The sequence below is a fragment of the Mycteria americana genome, chromosome 9 (assembly GCF_035582795.1).
Source record: "Mycteria americana isolate JAX WOST 10 ecotype Jacksonville Zoo and Gardens chromosome 9, USCA_MyAme_1.0, whole genome shotgun sequence".
Lineage (NCBI taxonomy): Eukaryota > Metazoa > Chordata > Aves > Ciconiiformes > Ciconiidae > Mycteria > Mycteria americana.
The window spans coordinates 3,045,494-3,067,606 of NC_134373.1; the positions used below are offsets into that span (position 1 = coordinate 3,045,494).

General features: G+C 44.9%; 1 protein-coding gene and 1 long non-coding RNA gene across 2 annotated transcripts in view; both read left to right on the plus strand.

Moving 5' to 3' along the window:
• The first annotated feature begins 6,674 nt into the window (after positions 1–6,674).
• Positions 6,675–18,730, plus strand: COPS8 (COP9 signalosome subunit 8). The gene is made up of 8 exons (XM_075511737.1): positions 6,675–6,835; positions 9,774–9,844; positions 11,406–11,454; positions 12,979–13,111; positions 14,099–14,206; positions 14,683–14,745; positions 15,922–15,963; positions 17,264–18,730. The coding sequence occupies exons 1-8, from the start codon at positions 6,758–6,760 to the stop codon at positions 17,341–17,343; spliced, it is 624 nt and encodes a 207-aa protein (XP_075367852.1). The 5' UTR covers positions 6,675–6,757; the 3' UTR covers positions 17,344–18,730.
• A 2,884-nt stretch (positions 18,731–21,614) lies between these two features.
• LOC142414472 (uncharacterized) overlaps positions 21,615–22,113 on the plus strand; it is a 37,705-nt gene continuing 37,206 nt past the window's right edge. Inside the window, exon 1 of the long non-coding RNA XR_012777088.1 lies at positions 21,615–21,648. This is a non-coding gene — a long non-coding RNA (uncharacterized LOC142414472). The remainder of the gene's footprint in view (positions 21,649–22,113) is intronic.

Here is a 22,113-nt window from a genome sequence, read left to right on the forward strand (position 1 = left end):
CTGCTCATAAGACACAGATTTGAGCTGATCCTTGGAAATCAGGAGCAAACAAGCGACACGTTTCCTCTTCCAGTCTCACAAAAGCATCTCATCAGAAGTTTTAATCTCTTCCGGGCCAGCCCCTTGGCCCACAGCATCCTTGTGCGGGATGCAGATCGGATGGAGGGGGGGGGGCTCTCCTCCCCACGCAGAAAGGGGAGCATCCCCCCCCCCTCGGTGTCCCCAGGGATGCGCACAGGGGTCCCGTGCGGCGACCCGCATCCCGGCTGCCTCCCCGTTCCCTCGCCTGCGTCCCGGCACAGCTGGATGGGGAACCCAGCTGTTGGCAGGCAGGGCTGCGGGAACAAAGAGGCCATTGCAGCGTGGACTTTGAGTAATCGAGAGCAAAGCCCGGCAGCTCTCAGCAAGCCTCAAGGCCGTGAAATCTGATTCGCGCCCCTCGGCTAGCAGCGATGGGGAAGGGACCCCGAAGGCAGCACGCTTCGGCGGCGGGGAAGGACAGGTGGCCGCGGGCTGGGAAGAAGGACCGTAACGAGGCGTCGCGGCTACAAGATCTTCTTTGTTAGGATGTTACCGAAGTAGCAGAGTGACTGCGGGAGAGGTTTCGGCACAGCTGCCTGAACTCCTTACCTCCTGCAGATCAAAGCCCGCCTTTCTAATTGCGTCTTTTATTACACTCACCCAAACGCTCGCCCGGTATCCCGGTGGCTTCGCGGGGGAACAGGTGTTTTTTAACACGCGTGCGATTACAGGCGATTAACAGATTTAAAAGTGTGCCCCCGGAGAGACAGCAATGCATCATGCTCCTGTTAAAATGGGGGATGCTGAGCGGGGCAGGGAGGTTTCTGCAGGAGCATCTCCCTCCCCGGCACGGGAGGCTCATCCCGCCGCGCAGGCAGCCGATGCCCTGGGGCAGCTTGGGGCAGAGGGGTGCCCCCGGCCAGCCCCAGCACAAGCTGGGCGGCCAAAGGAGGCCGGGGGGCCCTGAGGAAGCCCCCAAGCTCCCGGTGCCGGCAGGACCCCCGGCACGCCTCGCGCGCCCCATCCTGCTGCGAAGGGCGTGGGTTGGAGAGCGGCTGCAGCCTGCCGAGGGGCTCCTGCACAGGGCTGCTCCATCCCTCACGTGCCCCAGCTGGACCAGGGACTTCCCCTCCACCCCCCAAACGCTCCCTATGGCACCAGGGAACCCCCCCCACCCCCCCAATTCATCCCCTCCGACACCCCGTGTTGGACCAGGGACCCCCCCCGCTCCATCCCCCAAACACCCCGTGCTTGGCCTGGGATCCTCCCCCTCCATCCCCGCAAATGTCCCGTGCTGGATGCTTGACCCCCCCAAACACCCTTCACTGGACCAGGGATCCCTCCCTTTCATCCCCCCAAATTCGGGGGGGACGGGGGGGGGTGTCAGGGATTTCCAAGCAAGGGAGCAGCGTAGTAGGAGACGCGGTGAGGAGAAGAGCTGTTACGTTGCTGAAAGATGGCGAAGGTCTTCGCCGTAGAGGATTAAAATATGTGGAGAACAAGAACCTCTGGCCCAGGAGCCAGGGAGGGACAGAAACTTGGCTGAGGATCCCGCAGAACAAAGCAAAAACAGGAAAATGCATAGACATGCCTAGAAGGTCATGAAAACAAAGTTTAGGTTAAATACACACGGGGTCTCTTTTCCCCTTGGCAGGTTAAGAAAGGGCAATCTTTGCCTCCAGAGCGGCTGGCAGAAGCCATCGCTCTTGCCTGTTCCCGGGAAAAACAAGAGGAGGTGGATGGAGGTGTTCAGGGTGGGCAGAAAGGGGCTCGGCCGACCCCCAGATCTCGGCTCGGGGGGGGGAGATTTGCTCTGGAGGGGCAGCAGAAGGACACGCAGCCCAACGGGCAAGGAGAGCTGGGTGGACAACCCTCAGCCCGTCATACCACACCGCTCCCTTTGCTGCGGTCTCTGTGGTCTCCTACGCATCCTCCAAGCTCCCCACCCTCCCTGATTTAGGCATTCGGCTTTAATTTTCCCACCATGCTGTAGTAAACATCCATATAACCGAGACCTCAGGTTGGAGTTGATAAAACAAGGAGGAGAGAGGCAAAAAAAAAAAAAAAAAGTAATTCCGCAGAGAGCTTCTTGTTTATTGGAGCTGAAACCAACGCCCTTATCGAAATGAAACGATTAAAAAAAATTGTGGGGGGAAAAAGAAACGATAATTTCCCATCCGGTGCTCGCCGTTTCCTTTCTGCTGGGCGCAACTCCTAAAAACGAGGCGTTTGTCCCCTTTGATGGCTGGTGTAAAATGAGCTTTGATGTCATGGAAGGAAATAATGTATTTAGATACAGCCCTGGCTCAGATCAGGCAGAGCTAATATAAATCAGGGTGCTGAGGGGGTCGGGAAGGGCGTGGAGAGGTTCAGCTTGACCCTTTACCACCATTTTCTTTAACTTTCACATTAAATTAACTTTCCTATTGTTCCATATCGCCCTGTTACATCTTATGTTCCCCATCACGACTCTTTTGTTCCCCTGCAAAGCTTTTGAAGCGGACGAGAAAGGGAAACCTCTTGTAATCATCTTTCCAGAGGGTACCTCCAGATCACAGGCAGCACATGGAAACGACTGGGAAAATAAAGCCTTGTCACAACATCTCTGCTAATCTTTCGTGGAAATGCCTTGGTATTTCTTTGAAAACAACCCATGGCTTATTGTGACTGTCCAGGACGGCAGCGCTGGCATCCTTTTCTGTCGCCACATTAAAATTCATGCAAGGCACAAACAAGTTGCCGAGATTTTCATGCCATCGCCGCCGGGAGCCGAATAAAAATCACATTAAATTTACTTTACACTTCTGCAACAGCTGGCGGCCACATCTTAAAGTACTTTTCAAGCCTGTGGGCCAAAGAAAAATCAGGATCCTTTCAAGTCAAGGAGTTTTCCCATTCATTTGACGTGGTTGGCGTTGCCAGTGGGAGAGATTTTCCAACACGTTCAGCTGTTTTCCGAGTCTGGCCTCTTCTTTTGGTGCCTGAATTGAAGAGAAGCTCCTGAATAAAATAAATGACGCCGTGATTTCCCGGGATGCTAGCTCAGCTGGTCTCGGTCACTGTCCGGAGGTGCTGGATGATGCCACCTTACAAGGGCCAAGCTCATCCTGCACCGGCTCCGGACAACCCCAGGAACAGCATCCAAACCTCCCGGATTGGTAATAATCCTGGAAATACGAGAGATCCGCTGTATTTTCTTTTGGTGACGCAAAAAGCGTTAAAGCATGCAAAAAGCAGCGTATTGCCTTCTAGCGTGTTCCCGCCCTGAAAAGGTTATCACAGCCTTAACCAGCTTTGGAAAAGGGGAAGGAGAGAGAGGAAAGATGCAGCACGTGCATGCAAAAGGGCAGGTTTGGGCTGAATGCGTCATTTTTCAAGAAACTTTTCATTTCAACAGGAGCCGTTCTCCACGGGATAAAAGCAGTGCGGGCAGGGCAACGGGGCATCGGCCTGAGCCATGTGGCTTGGTGTTTTCTGCTTGTACTTTTATCTGCAGGAAAATTACGCGGAAGGGGGTGATGCAATGATGGCGGGGTGCTGGCGTCGTGGTTTTAGGTATGCTTGCTGGTCATGAAGCCTGACCCCTTTGCGGGATGTCTCCGCAGGAGCGAGCAGCCACGGTTTGCCCACGTACCGGGGAGTTTCCTTGCTCGCGAAGGGCTGGTTTTGTTGTAAGTTAAGTCTTTGTGCTGAAAAGTCTGGGCTCCTGGATGTCAGAATTAAAATACACTTAGGTCTTCTTGGCCCGCGACCAAAAGGCAAACCTCCACGGTCTGATTCTCTTAATGAATTTAGCTCCTAACGCTGAAACCGCTCTGCTGGTGACACCCCTCCGGGTACGGCTCTGCCACCTTGCCCTGTGCTGCCTGGGGACCTGGGGCCGTGCTCCCCTGTTAACCAGCCCCAGCCCCTCCCAAAGCAAATATTTGGGCTCTTTGGACATCCCCGGCAGACGGCATCTCCTGGCCCACCGCTGAGACGCCGGTTAAAGCCCTCTGCAACCCGCCTCTGCCCCAGGGCTGAGCAAAACTGGGTGGGCGAGGGTGTGGAAATGGCTCTTGCTCAAGACAGGAAGGCGAGAAGGGCCGTCGGAGCATCTCGCTCCAGGGGTTGACCTCCCAGCCGTGACGCTGGGTTTCCTCTTGGCTTTTGGGGCAGGGAAGGGATCCGAAGACCCCGCCGAGCTGCTCTGGCAGCATCCCCAGCTTTTGCAACCACCGGGTTTGCAGCTCACGCGCAGGGAGGAAATAAAATCCCCCGGTAAGCCAACGCAGGGCGGTGAAGTCGGTGGCACAGAGCAAGTTTCCATCAGGAGTGGGATTTTTCGGCTTGGTAGGAGGAGACCCCACGGAGAAGCGCATCCCCCTCGGTGGCTAAACGGTGCGGCTTGGCTTGGTGCATCACGCTGGCCGAGCCGGAGCGTGCATGGAGCACAGCGAGCACACAGGGCTTGCAGGGAGATGTCCCCGGGGGTGTTAAAGAAAGGCGAGTGGAGAGGGATGGAGGGAAGAAGAGGAAAAAAAAAAAAAAAAAAAAGAGAGGAAACAGCTTTTCCGGCTGCCCCCACGCTGAGGCATTGCTTCCAGAGAGGTTCTGGTGGCTTTGGGAGGCTCAGCTAACCAAACTGGAAAGCAACACTTCCTTTGTTGTCCCAAAAGCTTAATGAAATCCTGCAAAAAAAAAAAAAAAAAAAAAATTTAAAAGGCCTAACTGCCCCAAAATGGAAAGTTTCTCGCATGAAAGGGACAGTGGGATGTTTGGCTGCAGCCAACATCCAGTTTCCTTGGACTTTTTAGGCAGTTTCTCTTGCAGCTAGTGCCCTCTCGCGGAAACCTCTCACCTGCTCCGTTTTTACTGTTTTTTTCCCCAAAATGAGATGATTGCCCCGCAGAGAGAGGGAGCACGCACAGAGGCTGCGGTTCTGCCCAAGCCCAGTATGGCCAGCAGTGCCGGGGACCTTCCCACCCGGCATCGGGAAGGAGGATTGCATCCGGATGGAGGATCGCAACCCTACGCTGCCCCACCACGAGACGAAGCCTTCCCAAGCCAAGGGGCTCCATGGTGGCAATCCAGGATGGTCTGACCCCAACCCCGCCGCTGCTAAGGGAAGGTCTCCCACCGGCAGCATCACAAGCCGACACCGGCTTTGGTCCCCGCCTCACCTCCCAAAAAGCACGAGCTAATTGGGAACGGGAGCAAAAGGTGAGGACAACGTTCCTCTCAGATGTCCGAATGTCAAAGCGACTCTGGCACGGACCCGGGGGCAACAAAGAGCCGGCGGGATCGATGCGGCCAGAGGGGATGGGAGCGGGATGCGAGGTCGGTTGTTGGGAAAAAGCGATGCCTGAGCCGGCGGAGCAGCAGTGCCATCGCCTGGAGCCCTCCACCAAGATGCTTTCCTCCAGGCAAATCCCAAAGCAAACACAAACACACATTATTTTTATTTTTCCACAGCCAAGGCCTATCCCGGAGCACAGAGACTCCTCGGCAAAGGGGCCAGGCTTTACACCAGCCTTCCCTTATGCCAAAGCATCGAGAGGCTGAGCATCGCTATTCTTTCCTTTTTTCAACCCAAAAGCACGGGGAGCACCACCAGACAGCCTTCACGTTGGCACCGGCAGCAGCAACGCCGGTGAGGACCACCCTGCGGCAGCTGGGTCAGGCTTGCAGGGCACCCTAATTTTGCACGGAGGTGGTGCAGCTCTTGAGCACGGCTGGGGGAAACTCTCCTGTAAAGGGCTGGAGGGGCCCCTCGGTGAATATGAAGAATAAATGGTTTGGGGATGGTGTTTGGGGCAGTGCTGGGGGTGGAAGGTGGCGGGGGAGCGCTGAGGTCAGGCTTCGTTCAAGGGATATGGGGCTGCGGAGGATGGGGGAAAGCAAATTCATTGTATCAGAAAGCAAGGGTTGGCAGAAAATGAGGCGCCCGGGGTTAATTTTACCCTAAAAAATCAGAGTTTCCATCTGTGCCCCCAGTAATTGCAAAGATCTGGCGACAATTCTGCCATTTTCCACCGATTCATGCAGAAATGTGCCTCAAACCGGGGCTGCGCTCTGTGCTGCAAAGGTGTCCAAACCCCGTCCTTCAGGCATAAATAAGTAAAAAAAAAAAAACCCAACCCCCCCCCCAAAAGATAAAGTCTTAAACAGGGCTCCTGAGGATGGGAACCGGAGCCACGGAAAGGCCACGGCGGAGGGGTGGTCCTACCTATAACATAGTGTATATGCTCTAATATGCCGTTTTAGCGCGTTGGGTGGCATTCTGGCGTATATTCCATTTACGGGATATAGATGCTGTGTTATATCGTATACGTAACGCGTAATAAAGGATGTAGCGTACGTATCTGAAGCGTCACGCGGTATGCGAGGTACACAAAGAGAAAGCCAGACACAAAGCCCTTTATTACACGCAAGCACACACACATAATGGGGAAAGAGAGGCAGAACCGACCCCTGCCTTAAAAAGCGCGGGTCCGACACACGTGCTGCCCGCCCCCCCGCCTCCGTGACCCCGCCCCGGCCACGCCCCCCGGTCTTGGCCACGCCCCTCCCGGCCAGGCCGCCCTGGCTCCCCGCCCCGCAGTCCTCCAGAGCATAAAAAAAGCAGGGCTAGAGCGGCTGCTTTATGCCGCGGGCGGACGTGCGTGCTGCTCGGGACGGAAGTGGCGTCAAGGCGCGGCCGCCTCCTGAGGGGAGGCGGTTCTGGCTGGCGGCGGCGGGGCGCCGTGAGGGGAAGATGCCCGTGGCGGTGATGGCAGAGAACTCCTTCAGCTTCAAGAAGCTCCTGGAGCAGTGCGAGACGCAGGAGCTTGAGGTACCGCGGGGCGGGGGCCGCGCTACTGGGGCGGGCCGGGGGGTGCCGGGGCCTGGCTGAGGCCCCCCGTGCTCCGGCGGGGCTTCGGGGCTCGGTGCCGCCTCGCAGGGCTGGTGGGTGAGGGCACAAGCGTTTCCAGCCGCCGCGGGGTGCGGTGTGGGTCAGAGACTGTGGCCCGAAGGCGCTGTTCTGAGAGTCTGATCCGGCCCTAGCAGGAAGGGTGTCCGCGGCTCTCTGCCTCTGTGTGTGCCTGCGGGGTTGGAGAGGGTTCAGCGTTTAAACTTGCCGCTTGTGCAAAAGCCCGCCAAAAAGCTTTTCAGAAACTTGTGAAGCTGCAGACAAATACACGAGTGCTTTTTAGTGTAAATGTTAGGGTCTTTTTGGAGAGGGGGCGTGTGCGTGAGGGAGAGAAGTTCACATGTGTCTCACGTGGTTGAGAAAAAGAAGGTATCGAAAAGGGGAGTGGGGCACTGAATTACTCTTAAATCAATGGTGCGCTTGTTACGGGAGCTCACGCTGGAAGCTTCCTCTGTGCCGTTTTAAATTTTATTCCTTGGTAAGTTTTCAAATGTGACTGCGTGCACTGTTAGCGTGCCAGACTCCAGCTTGTGGTAAATCCAAGCGGCACCATGTTAACGCTAAAAGCTCTTCCCGGGTGATATCCACAGACCCTTTCTCGTCTTGCAGAGTTTCCAGGGCTTTTCTAAATGTGAAGCTCACACATCCCACTGTAGCAATTTGAAATAAGAGCGAATTTTGAATTTTCCTCTTTTGTGCACTCCTCACTGGTTCTGACTTTTAGATCTTGTTACCCTAGCAATTGAAGGGAGAGAGCTGTTCCAGTGTGTGTTGAACTTCGGCGTTGACAAAGCACGCAGCTTTGCAGTGGAAAAATCTAATCCTTAAATGGAAGGGGTCCCTACTTGTGGGTGTGCATCATCAAGCTTCAGTTGATGTTTCTGTGCGCTATTTCTGTGCTGAGCCCAGGTGCCTCTCACGTTCCCAGCATGTTGCCGCAGCTTCTTGGTATGTGCCGAGTTCTGTAGAAGAGCGTTACGGAGCTGGAGGGAGATTGTTGTGCTGAAACCGAGCTACCTGCTGCCTCTATGCGTGTGAGCATAGAGAAGCAGAAGAGTGCCCTTGTACCATGTGGGAGAGTTGAGTGTGGTTAGCCCTCCCTGCTGGGAGCTGTTTAGTACTTGCTTTGAAGGTGTATTCCCATCCTTTAGAGGAGCACGCGTGTACAGCACTTGCTGCTCAGGTGTGTATTAGGGAAGCGTGGGTAGAGGGTTACAGTTAGGGTTATGGGATGACGGCATATGTTAGCAGTCACTGAATGGCTTCCCGTTAGGGAATATCTTTCTGTAAATGGAGTTACCTTTTTATTCCCATTCAGATTAACAAACTTCAAATCAGTGGTTGATACTTGGTTTGGGCAGTCTGTTTGAACCTGACTTGCAGTGGCTTTGGCTGCCTTTTGGCCTCTGCAGAGTGGTGGGAGGGTTGTGTCAGGCTGAGTTCTGAGTGACAAGGGTGGAGCCCAGCAGGCTTTGGGTTTAGCTTCTGCAGCCACCTGAGGAAGTTCAAGACACCCTCCTCGCTCCCCTGCTGTGGAGCGTGTGGTGTTGGACCTCTGTGGGTCCCTGGGAGCTGTTACAATGCCACTGAACTTAGACTGTGCTCTGCTCAAGGTTTCTGCTGTGTCTGTCGGCAGAGTCTCCTAGAGTAAATGGCAGTAGATGCACCCTGGCAAACTGTTCCCAAATGCTTTGACAAAGCTGGTAAGTTACTTGCTGTCCGTGTCTGCATCCACATCAAGATTCTTGTGGGCACACTAATAGCTGCTGACAGCCTTCGTGTTTCAGATTGTGAATTGATATGTAGGCTGATTTTTTTTTTTTTTTTTTTTTTTGCAGGCTAGATGCAGCCACAGAGCTTCCTTCAGTAAGACTGTAGATTGTAAATCTAGTTGTTTTGGTGGTAGTTAGCTTTCCCTTGTGTTCTGCTAGTCTTCTGGCAGAGAAACTAATGAATTTTCTTTTCTCTAGTACAGAGACACACCAAAGGTGAACTTTTACAGTTCCAAGAGGTGGTGTTAATTGACCTGGCTTTGTTTTACTGGCCGTAATCCAAGGAACAGTTGCAGAAACTGTTGTATTTGTATGTAGGTGATGAGCCCTGGAACCAGTGTAAGAATGGCTGGGGACAATGATATCTGTTCCACGACACAGCTAATCACCTGCTTTTGGCTTAGATGAGCCTATAAATCACACACGTAATTAAATCAAATAGCTGCAGAATTGGCTTACTGTGAGTGCTTGCTGCGCTATCCTTTGATAAATTGCTAAAACCTTATTGGAAATCATTTTCAGCTTTTAAATGATTATAGACTTTCAAAATTTTATAACTTTATCATAAATCCTTTTTTTTTTTCCACTTGTATGATTTGTGAGGTGTACTGAAGTGTGGCAAGTGTCAAAGCTTAGTTTGGATTTTTAAGAAGGGCAGTTCAAGCGAGGAAAGAAACTTTACTCTGGCGGAGTGCCCTGAATTGAACTGAAGTTCAGCTCAAGACAGATGAAATCATGAGTGCCTGAAAACAGTTGTTTGTAAGGAACTGTAAAGCAAGATGGTTACCACTTCCATGAGCATTAGCTAGAACGTTAGAAAGATGTAACCTTACTTTATCCACACAGCAAAACAAACTAAGTTTTTGAAGTAAAACTTCTGGCGTGAGCAAGTTAACTCTTCATCATAAGATACAACGGTATTACTATAACATTGCAACTCTGACGATTTGTGCAGACCTATTATGTGGTGTGGAAAACATTAACTGTTTTGGAATGTTCAGATTTCATTAAACTTGGCTACCTGGTGTATTTGGTAAGATACCTTGTTCTTAAAATATGTAACCAAATTATTTGTACTTGTTTTTTAGGCCCCTGGAGGAATTGCAACACCCCTTGTTTATGGCCAACTTCTAGCTTTATACCTGTTGCATAATGACATGTGAGTTGCTTCTATTAATCTTTAACTTCAGATACTATTAGCTTCAGTCACTATTAACTTGACTATGTCACTGTGACTTCAGTCACTATTAGCTTGAGCTGTAGTTGCCAGAATATTAGTAATTGGTTATGTGACTAACAAAATCCATGTAGGCAGTGCTGGCTTTTTTTTTTTTTTTTTTTTAAATCATGGAATTAAGTCTCTTTCACCTTTTGCTCAGTCAGGAAAATTATTCTCCTTTGTCTGCTCTTGCCCGCCCTTATGAACTGTAGGGAAACAGATGGGCTTTAGGAAGAAAGCTCCTTAAATAATGAAATTGGTTCCTTTGGAAAGTGTTGAACGCTTCAGTGTGTTGATTTGTAGCTTTTCAAGGCTGCATTTGTTTTGAGTAAGATTGCATGCTCCTCCTTGTGCCTAATTACAGCAGGAGAACTCTATAAACTGTCTGTGTTAAAAATAAGGGATACCGTTGGCTTGAATGAGCTAAATCCGCAAGAAGCAGTGATCCTTTAAATTTGGTCTAGTGGGTTATTACCATGTCCCTGTGTGAACTTGACTCGCTATGTTTAGGGCTTTATTGAGAAATTGTTGATTATTTATTCAGGCAGAATAAATGACACTGCCATGTCTGATTATCAAGCCAAAGCAAGCATTGGTGTGGGGATTCGAAGGTTTGTGGTTTTTCTTGCATTGTAGATGTATATTCTTTCAGGGCAAATTCCCTGAACACTGATACTGATATATACTGATAATGCAGATAACCTTGGTTCAAATAAATTTGAAGTTTTAGAATTGTGCTTTAAGGAAAAGCAGTGAGTCTTTTTCTCTGTTTTGCATTTTAAATCTTTCTGAGAACTTGTCACCGTTTCAGTTTGATTTCTGTGCTCTAAAGATCAATGACTAAATATTTCAATATGTCCAATCTCCAGAATGTATGTGACAAAGCTGGGTTGGGAAGAACATGCACTAAACAGTCTAAACCTTTGGTATGCAAAGTGGGGTGTAAGCACATGGAGAAAGTATTTTTGTACTATTAATAAGTAAAATAAAAATATCTTTAAATGGTGTTTATTTCATCCTCTAACTTCTATTTTTGTATGCTTTATAATATACAGAATATGTTAATACAGTAGTACATGTATATGATTTATAAATACATATGCATATACTGGGGGGTGCATGCTCAAAAACGTTTTTCTGCTGGAAGTGCAAGATCAAAGTTGACACGGAGGAACACATGTACAAAGAGTAACTTTTCCTAAAGATGCAGCTATTCCAAAAATAAAACTGCAAAACTAACTTCTGTGAAAAGCTGCCTAGGGTAGATAAATGAAAAACCTTTTCTAAACTGGTGTTAAATGAGGCAGTTAATGAACTATTTGTTGTATTATGGCAGCCATGTTGTCTACTTGAGAGTAGCTTTTTCTACTTCAGTAGGCATAGAAGGAATATTTTAAAGCACTGAGACTACGTTGATTATAGCATCTGAACAAACCTTTTGGTGTTTCCTCATAGCAAACGTTTGGTTACTGAGAAGTATTTTGAACTTAATTTTTTTTAGGAATAACGCACGGTATCTTTGGAAGAGAATCCCTCCTGCTATCAAATCTGTAAGTACTTCATAAAATGCCATTTGGTACTAAAAAAGTTTCATATAAGCTTGCAAATAATGACTTTTTTCCCCCAAGGATTCTGTTTGGTGTAGCCTTGGACTCAGTTCTGTGCTGTGAACTGCTTGCCCAGCAGATGGCACGTTGGTCTTTAAGATCTCCTCGTTGCTTATCTGCTACCTCTTTTCCTTCATGAATAATCTGGTGCAACAGAACTCGGTAAATCTATAGGCTTTTTAGTAGAAAGCCTTGTGATAAAGGGTAGTCAGCTGGAGGAGAGCAATGGATCTGACTCTGGGATGGGGCCGCATTCCACATGAGTGTGCAGAATACCTTGTGCAGTGAAAAGTGACTTCAGATACGATGCATCTTCAAACTGATTAACTTTCTGAAGGCAGTTTGTTTTGCGCTGCGTTTGGATCAAAGACGCATTTTGAGGGTTTAGCTAAATATAATACCAGAAATGCTTCCAGACCTTACTGTTGTTAGGTTTTCAGTTTGAGCTCATACAGTTTACAAGGAAACAAGCCTTCTGTAGTCTTGTATTAAGAAACCTCATGGTCAAGATGGGACCTGTCAGGTGATTCTGAAATAACTTTCTCCTTCAAGAAAAAAAGTAGTTACATCAGTTGAGTCAATAGTCATCTGGACCAAATTTTACTTGGCCTTTCTCTGAAACATGCTGTATTTGTTGCACAGCAATGTTCTGTGAATAATCTGGCTGCTTTGGTGTAACTTGCATTTCACGTGAAGCATCATTCTTGGTGGGGGAAACTCGTTGCATGAATTATTTTGGGAAGGTTACACCTCAAAGCGTAGTATTTTCTTATCTGTATGTGTTGATGAATCTTCTACTAATTGAGTCAAGTAATGATTAGTATGAGTCTTAACTTCAGAAACAAATTGGCTCTCCTTACAATTGAAAATATTACATTATTACCCAGTTAGGTGTTTGGTTGCTATTCTGACAGGGTGTTCTGGAGTCTAGTTGACCAAATGACAGCGTGCAACACAGTAGAAGTAGCCCTTAAAACCAGTAGTGAGAGAGCAGTTGTAGTGAGCATGGCACCATATTAAGTGTGACCTACTGTCAACATTTCAAGACTTTCAATTTGAAAATTGCCTTCACTGTACAAACAGCCACTGCCCTGTGTAAAGCCTCTATTGAAGAGGCAAGCATCTCCCTAAGCAGAAAATAAGCTGTGCCTGTCCTTTTGCAAATCCAGTCAGCGGTCTGAGTGCAAACTATCCTCCGTGATTGTTTTAGCTGGTATAACTGACATGTGAGTAGGCTTTGCTTATGTGGGTGGTAAAGTTTTTGGCAGAGGATGGGTCAGGGAGCTTGCAGCAGTGATACCTGCTGGAACAAGATTTCCCAGTGTTTGTCTGATCATCGTTACAGGTATTGTGATATACACTTGCAGTGGGAAAGGGAGGGGAGTGGAAATGGGTTTACACAGAATGGGTTTACACTGTAGAGAATACACAATTCTGGATTAACTGGTGGGTTTTTTGTTGCGACAGGCAAATGCTGAACTTGGTGCGGTTTGGTCAGTAGGACAAAGAATCTGGCAGAGAGACTTTCCAGGAATCTATACAACAATCAGTGCGCATCAGTGGTCCGAGACTATTCAACCAATCATGGAAGCACTTAGAGGTACACATTGAACTTCTGTAGGTAGCATGGAATTATATGTTGCCTTAAATTATTTCTGTGTGCTCAAACACAAGTAGACAAATGACCACTTATTATGAAAAATCACCAGTGGTCAGGAAGATTGCCAAGTTTTTGTAGATTTTACTTAAAGGAATTTAGTTATCTGGTGTAAATAAAAAGCTCGTTACAAAAACTTGTAGAAACAAACTGAAATGTTTTTTATTTATCAGGGGGGTGTGTGTGATTGAAATTACAACACGAAAGAATACGCATGCACCATATGTTTTGTTCTGTAATAGTAAAATGGACCATTAGCTATCTAGTTTTATCAGACTTTCAACGAGTGATCTAGGGAACTTGGCTTGGCATTTCAGAACCTTGTGACACTTAAGCCACTTGAAAAAAAAAACTTTTTCTTTAGGCAAATGTTTTAGTTATACACTGTGCAACAGTAACGTGTAAAGTCTTGCTACTAGAGGGCAGTACAGACTGCTAAAAAGCCTTCCAAAGTATTTTGCAATAACAAATTCTCTGTAGCTTTAGAAACAACTGATTTGCAGATGCCTTGGTATCAAAGCAAATGTGGTTAAAAAGGCATGAATAGTTTGACTAATGGCTTTCTTCATTATTTTTTCTGATTCTGAACTATTTGACACACAAGCTTATTGTAAATGGAGAACGCCATCAGAAGCAGAGTTTCCTAAACTGGTTTACGTACTGGTGGTAGTACTCAAGATGGTGCAAACTGCATTTGGAAGTCACATGTGGTCTCTGAGGGGTTTTGTCCTGGCATAGAGCAAGCTATTGTCTCTGGCTGCTGACTGTGGTACTTCAGTGAATTGTGGGAAGGGAGGGGGAACTTCTAAAGTGCTAGCTCTAAGGCTGGTAGTGGTTTTCCAAATGTGTTAGAATTGGGAAAACTTTTTCAGATTTCCGAGTTATGGAGATTAGTCTACTGTCTGCTTATGGTGTTTTGTCTCCTCTTAGACGCAACTAGGAGACGAGCCTTTGGACTGGTTTCTCAGGCATATACCTCAATAGTTGCAGATGACTTTGCAGCCTTTGTCGGGCTTCCTGTAGAAGAAGCTGTGAAAGGTACTTTGCATTTATTCACGGAATAGTTTTTCTACAGTTGATTGAGATCGGAGAGCTGTAAGTGATGGTAAATAGAAATATGTATGTATACAAATTCTGAGACTGTCATAAAGAGAAGTGATGGGGCAGTGAATAGAGAAAATGTCTTGGTTCTGGATAAGTGTTTGATATTTTTTTTATTTGCCACTAGTTACCATTGGTTATCCTCCCCTCTTATATGTGGAAGTGTTAAAGCAATTCAGCAATGAGGGAAGACTGAAGGTAGTGGGTTAACCTAGTTTTGTGTGCTGTTATTACTTTCATGAGCTTATTTGTTGAACTAAATGTCTAAATGCTCACAAGAAATGTGTCTGAGTTGTAGCATATAGGCAGTGTACTGAGATGCTTTTCTAGTGGTCTTAATGTGCGTCTTTATTTTGCATTTCTAGCAATTGTACAAGATGTTTGTTCTTACAAATGTAAAAATGCCTTTTCAGGTGTATTAGAACAGGGCTGGCAAGCAGACTTTTCAACTCGTATGGTAATGCCTAAAAAGCCAGGTAGGTGGAGCTGTTATTTCATGAGACATTGAGTTTAGCATTTTCTAGTAATGAGGTGTTAGTTTTTAATTAAAAACTTTGTACAATATTCTTTTAGATATTTTTATGGGGGCTTATGCTGTTGTAAAACATGGAATGTTTATAATGTAGGAATTACAAAGAAGTGGGTTTGGTTTGGGGTTATGAGTAGTTTAGATTAAGCTACATCCTCAAATTAACTTTTTTAAACAAAAGCAGACAGGATATGCCACGATTTCTCCTGCTCCTCCTCTGCTGCTGGCTCTGACTCAGAGTAACATAAGTTGGATGACCTCAAATGACATGTCTTAATCTAATAAAGATGAGTAAAAATATACTATTTTGAACCTGAGATTTTTTCAGGAGAAGTAGAACTTCTTTGGGCAGGGATCTAGTGGATCTTTGTTCTGAGGAGCTCAAGTTGTTGCTATAATTTCCTTTGCTTTTTAAAACTTACTCTACTGGATCTTTTTCTTCACTGTTATGATGTTGATAACAGAATAACTGTCCCTGCAAAGCTCAGCCTGCAAAAATACTTATTGGGGTTTTTTTTTGATAAAGCAGTATCTATGGCTGGCTGAGGCAAAAATAAATGTTAAGCTATGAAGGCAGGGATGAAATGACTGTGCTTAAACTGCACAGTGCAGCTGTGGAAGAAGGAGCCAAATTACAATGTATCTAAAAGGGCAACATCTATTAGGCTAAGAAAATATATTGTTTGTATGGGCAGAATTTTTAGGTGTTTAGAGCCCAGAACATTACAATAAATGTGCCAGGTAAGGTGTTGAAATTCTGTGCCCCTGAGGGGCACAGAACCAACCAGAGTCCTGAGCTTTTGCATGTGATCAGTTTTTTCATGAACTGGTTGCAAAATATTCAGTGCTTACAAGTACTGAGAGTTAGTTACATGTGGTGCTTTTCCAAAAGTGAGTGCGAGAAGTATTTTTGAGGCAAAAGAAAGAGGCAGGAGGTTGTAATCTATTTTGAAGCTGCGTGTCTAACCAGCTAAGCCTCGGGTATTCTGCTTTTTAGCTGTGAAGTAAAACATGGTAAACGAACAGGCTTAGTTTTAATTGCCTTTTTATCCATTTTTGGCTTGATGTACAGAACTGTTTAAAATTGGTCCACTGGGCTAACTTCTATTGTGTTTTTCTTCAGGTGTGCTGGAAGCTTCCTTTAACAGATTTATTCCTTCATCAGGTACTTTCTGTTTATTTGTAATGTACTTGCATATATCTAAACTCGCATGATTAATATAAAAACAATTTCACCACCACCACAAAATGGGAATTGGGTCTTAGAGAAGTGAATGTTGTCATTTGCCCCCCTCAAAAAACCCCACCCCGATCAGGTGCTATGTAAACATGTTTCTCCCTCTGTCTTCTCTTTCCCTCACGTTTTAAGGAGTGCCTGAGATTTCCACTTCCATAGCTGAAGCAGGGAGCAGATTCCAAAGCAGGGGTAGACAGCCCCTGTAGAACAAAGGATTTTGGTGAAAACTTCTGACTTACAGGCAGTTTCTTCACAAAGCAACTCTGAGTAGGTTTTGTTGCTTTCGTGTGATGTGGGACTTCTGAAGTCTTCCCTGTAGAAGAAAGCAATCGTCTGATTTTCCTCAGAGCTCAACTATAGATTGAGGTGTAATACGTTGTGTCATGCTGATTCTCAAAACACTGTTGTCTCTCTTGTTCACAAGATAGTGACAGCACATCTGAATTGGTGGCTTGCTGTGTCTAACACAGTTGCCAAAAATGTCTTAAATTTACAGGTTTAATTCCAAGCCCATTTCAAGAGCTGGGGTCTTGCTTTTTGAAAACATTCTTTTGATTGTCAGCCTCTATCACGAACTTGCAGCCCTTGGCAGTATGTCTACTTTAACTATATCCTGAATGCTAGTCTATTAACTCTTCAGGAAAAGTAAATGCAAATTTTCCTGCTATTTTTTATTTCTGATTTTTAATTCTTAGCCTCTCCCTGGCTTTAGTCACTTGTCTTCCAACCTATTGTTAAACTCATCTCAGGTTAGCTGGCAGATCCTCATATAAGGATCTGCATGTGCACTGCATTCTCCTGCAACCCATGCAGTACTTGAGTATGCTTTGTTAGTCGGATAACCCAGAATATTTATTTGGTATCTTCAGTATGGCAACCTGTAAGGAAAGGAGCAACTAAAGAGCTCCAGGACCATTTTTGTCAAGTGGAAGTACTGTCAGTCTTCATTATTCAGACTCCAGTGTATGCAAAAAAATTTTTGGAGACTGCTGACAGCTGGAACTTGTTACAGCTATCTTTGCTGTTAGTAAGCCTTGGACTATACTTAATGTTGCAGATAACAGAAAAGTAATGTCAGCTAAAGCTGCGTAGGTAGGAGATACAGTTAAGATATGCCCCATAAGACTGTTGATGCATGTAATTTTTTCCTTACTGTTGTGATGGATGGTGTTGTGGATGGATTTGCTTTCTTAATTTCATTAATGCTGCATTTGTTTTATCTTTGTAGAACCTGCTCCGGTTCCACCAATTCCAAATGAACAGCAGTTGGCCAGATTGACTGACTATGTGGCTTTCCTTGAAAATTGATTGCCCTGCTCCTGTATTCAGAACAACTTGGGAATCCTGTGTACTGACAGTTCTAGAAATCTAAGATTTATTTTATTTTATATCTGTTAAATATTGCAGCGTCCCCTACTCAAATGTGTGAAGTATACAGTGTATGTTATCCCAATTCGTATTTTGCCAAAGCCAAGCTAGCAATTGAAACAATCCTTTAACTCCTGTAATATTTATTCAGTAGGTACACAGCAGTATTACCTAGTAAGTTTTTTGTTGACTTGTAGGTGAGAGAGGCAGAACTCTTTTCAGGTATATTAGAAATGGACAAGAAAAATTGAGTAATGAAGCAGGTTAACTGTGTTGAGGAATTCCTGCTAGTAGGTTATGTGCTTCTATGCTGAGTACTGCAGTGCTTATCACAGATCAATTGCATGTTGAACTAAAGTACAAAGAGTGGAAGACTGCCGTACCCATATCTGCAGAGAAAATATTTTGATGAAACGGTAACTTAAATAAGAAAACAATTTACAGTAACTCTTTTGCAAGTGTATTTGTGGCATATTTATAATTGATCTTTTTTCTTTTTGGTCTTTTGGGATTGTTAAATCTTCTTGTTTTGATGTGAGAAACTTCACATCGGGCATATTTTTACAGCAGAATAACTGGTGTCATTTAAGAAAGGCAAATCTTCACTTTGAGGAATGATTTTTACTTTTGGAAGATTTTATTTGAGTGATGTAGGACACCAGATAGTTGCTGGGTAACCATACACCTTCTTGAGGCCTGTCATGTCTTGGTTCTTTTCAGTACACTGGGCCAGGATCTACAAGAAACAACAACTCTTACCTGTTGTTAAGCTTTCTGGATTACCTCTGCAGTTATTGGAGAGGAATTTAAAAATTAGAGTAGGTGTCCCTGAGTAGAGACCAGTTGGAACGCGGATGATATTTTATGCTGCAATGTCAGTTTGAGGAATACATTTTCTATATCAGAGCACTGCTGTGTTAATCTTTTGAGTTGAGAGTGGATTTTAGAAGCAGAAAGATGACTTGTATTTCCAAGCTGCTTATTTGTGTAATGCTGGTAAAAAGGCTATGGGAAAATAATGGTGCTTTAAAGGGCAGTGCATGCCTTCATTTGCATCTCCCCTCTTTCCAACATCATACTCGGTGGTTTCATCACAGATGGCAGGTGTGCCGTATGTTGTGATTGTTTTTTCCAGTGTGCACTACCTACTGTACATTCTCTTGTCGGGGATGTGTTAGCAGGGAGGAATTATAAACTGTGCACTGCTGCTTTGAGAGCTCCCTTTATATGTAAACACTTACTCAAAATGATTATTTATTTGAAACCCACCTAAGACTTGGATTTCTGAATTTATCTCCAGTGATATTAAAGAACATGTTTACACTGACCTTGTGTACTTGATTTTTAATTTTCCTTAGAGTACAGTTGTTCTGGCTTGGCTAGTTTTTAATGAACTCTTATTGGTCTCATTTGGGTAGAACTAGTTAAAGATTAGCACAATACATTATGCCTAGACAGGTATTTTGAACAGCTTTGTGTGCAGCAATTGGATGGGTTTATATTTTAAAAAAAAACTGGTACCCTTCAGATGCCTTTTAAAATATTCAAAGGTGTAAAGTACTTGAAGAGCTAAGTGAAGATTTCCCCTTCTGTGTATGTATTGTGCAACCCTGCAGTTGTTTGTAGCACACAAGAACAACCCTGCTTGCTGCAATGAAAATTAGACATGACTGAAGGATTACTAACCACTTGCACTTACTAAATGGTAACGGGAGAAGCGCATGGTGGACACTGGTAATCTGCGTGTATCATCTCAGATCTACTATCAAATCTCTCTCAAGTACGGTAAGCTTGGCTCTTCTCTGTCCAGTTATAACAAGTTCATAGTTTTGAGATATTATCTGGTCTGCTGTAAAACTTAAGCTGACTTAGCTTTGGGTATGGCATTAACTCATAACTTGCTTTGAGTGCTGTGCTCCCAGCCATGCTTTTTTGTTGGTGGTACTTTGGAATCCAAGCTATTTCAGATCTTTCATCCTCATTGCCCTTTATCATGGTTTCTGGTTCACAAATATCCTTTTTCAGGCGGTCTGCTTGTTGCCACTCTTCCTAGTCATGTGGTGGACATAGCATGGCTTGTAACAACAGCAAAATATTTTCTGTTTGTTCCTGATCTTTTCTAAGATTGGCTCTGTTCTAACATCTCGTGACCACTGCCTTGTTCTCAGTGTGGTAATGACAATGACTTCAGTATCTTTCATCAGCAGTGATAAGTAGGTTGGTGTGCATCATTGCATGTCCTTATTCAGGGTTTTCCCCTCTGGTTAGTGCAGTGCATGCATGGATAACAAATGGGCAGTGAAACAGTAGATGAAACTTCAGTATTGTAAGACATTTCTGGTCTTTGTAATCAGACTTGCTTTTGACTTCTTGAATAACTTTATAATCTTGGCATTGTTGCCCTGCTAACCTAAAGAACTTTATGAATGTTGAACATAACAGGTATATTAGTGATTTATGGTAGCCTCCTCCACTATGAAAACTGACTACCTGCTACTTACCCTTAGCCAGTCCTTTCCTCTTTAGTCTACTAGTTTGTGTAGTTTTGGAAAAATCTGTTGTGTATGAAGTAGACCACTTAGTCCACATTTGTTGACTCTTTGTAGAAAACATTAGTAGATTTGAAGCTGCCTACAAAACCAAACCACACTTCCTCAAATACTGATCTATGTATTTTTAGTATTTCTCCTTTTTACTAATGAAAATGCTGCCTGATTCCCCAGCCTAGACACTCATATTGGTTTTCTGTTTTTTAAATGGGCAGGTGAGGAGCAGGCCGAATTTAAATCTTGGTAAAGGAACTAGAGGTATTAAACGTTGGAGAAGTAGGGGTATTGCAGCCAAATGGAATGCTGTGCTTCGTGTCTGGGAAGGGCAAATGGGACAAGTTGCTTTATTGGTGTTAATTTGAACTAACACTGGAATAGCTCTTACTCTACTGTCAGTGATACAGCTTAATACAAGTGGCCTTTTGAGGGATGTTGTTGATAATTGTCATGAGACCTTTAATGGACTTGTTTGGCATGTATTGAGCTAATAAAGTAGAATTTTTACTTTTCCAGCATGTTCTTAAAATTACCAAATGATTTTACCCTGCAGCAGGCTATCAGCTGGTTCACAGTACCTATAAATAGGAAATTTACATCCAGTGGCAAGTTTATTGTAGTTCTTTGTGGAGATTGTGTGATACGTTATCATGACTGATTTGGTTCCTGAATTGCACTGTGCCATGGATTCTCCAAATGGGAATGAGAGCTATCTCCAAGTACTATGAAATGGTGTGCTTCTGTTTTAAAATACTGGATCAGAAAGTTTGGAGTTACAGCAGGTTGCTAGTGAAATTCAGAATTGGATTTAATGGCTGAAGACAAATGCAGCTTTTCCATATCAGCAGAGGGTTACTATGTAGAAAGACAGATGTTATTGTATAGCATAGTTTCTCTAATTAGATGAAGAAGACTTAACCAGTCTCTGAAATGCAGTGAGAAATCTGTCCGTAGAGCTGTAGTTAACCTAGCAAGCAAAGCTACAAGGTGAGCTTGATAGAAAAGGTAGGAGAATTCAGTTCTCTTGAAAGCAGTGAGTAGTCAGTACAGTAACTATTTTTAGGCTTGCTCTAACTCATATGATCTCCAATTGAGTGATACTATGGAAAAGTGTAAACAACTTTGTGATACATGACATTAGAAAAGCCAAAATCAGATGTATTTGTAGAAAAGTTTTTCTCTTTTGGCTTGGGCCTATCTTGTGCTAAAATATTGCAGTCTCAAAGGGGTCAATAACAAAAATTCTGCTGAGTGCAATGTTAGTCCATTTGTTAGACATAATCTGTGTTAAAGGATTTCAGTTTACACTTTCACTGCTCCGGCAAGCATAGCATAGCTCTGTGTTTCCCCGTCTTGGTAAACAGGTTGTGTAAATTATTTCCTAAAGTGAGATCTTTCAGCGTTTGAATACTTACCTGGGCTGTTTTAACCCTGTGCTGTTTTAACCCTGTGCTTTCAACTCAACAAAGAGGAGGTATTTTTGTGGTCATATTTGCTTTTTTAATTAAAGGAACTGGTGTGGGTTTTGGAGTTCTTCCAAATGCTTTTCTGTCTGCAGTGCTGGAACAGTGGTGGAGTGGGAGGACCTTTGGGTTAAGAAACCATTAAGAATTCATCTGGGAGGAGAGGTTATTGAAGGATTTGAAAAAAGAAATTCCATTTCAGTTTAGTGTTTTCCATTTTCATCTGCATCCCACAGGTAATTGAAGATTGTTTCTTTGCATTTTCTTAGCCTCTCTTATATAGTTCAGTGATGCTCATTTACCTGCAGTTTCGGTCTCTGTAGGGAAAGCTGTTTCAGCCTAAAGGTAGTTAAAAAAGGAGAAACACTGGGTATGGAGGCCGAACAGTGGAGCATGCCTCCCTGCTGAAGATCCACATGGAAACCTTCCATAGGCTTTAATAAGAAAGCCTAGCAGATTTTCCAGGATCTGATCAGAGCTGTCAGTAACTTGGTTAAGAAAATGAAAGCAGAATGGACATGTAGAAAAAGTCTCACTGGGTGTTGCAGGAGAACGGTACTGATGTTGCTGTAATGCATTCTGATGGATCCTGCTGCAGATACCATGCTTAGATAATATTTTTCCTTGTTTTAGTAATCTGGATTCATTCTGAAACCCAATGGGGGCTCTTCTGCATTGCTAATCTGTAAAGGGTGTGCAGA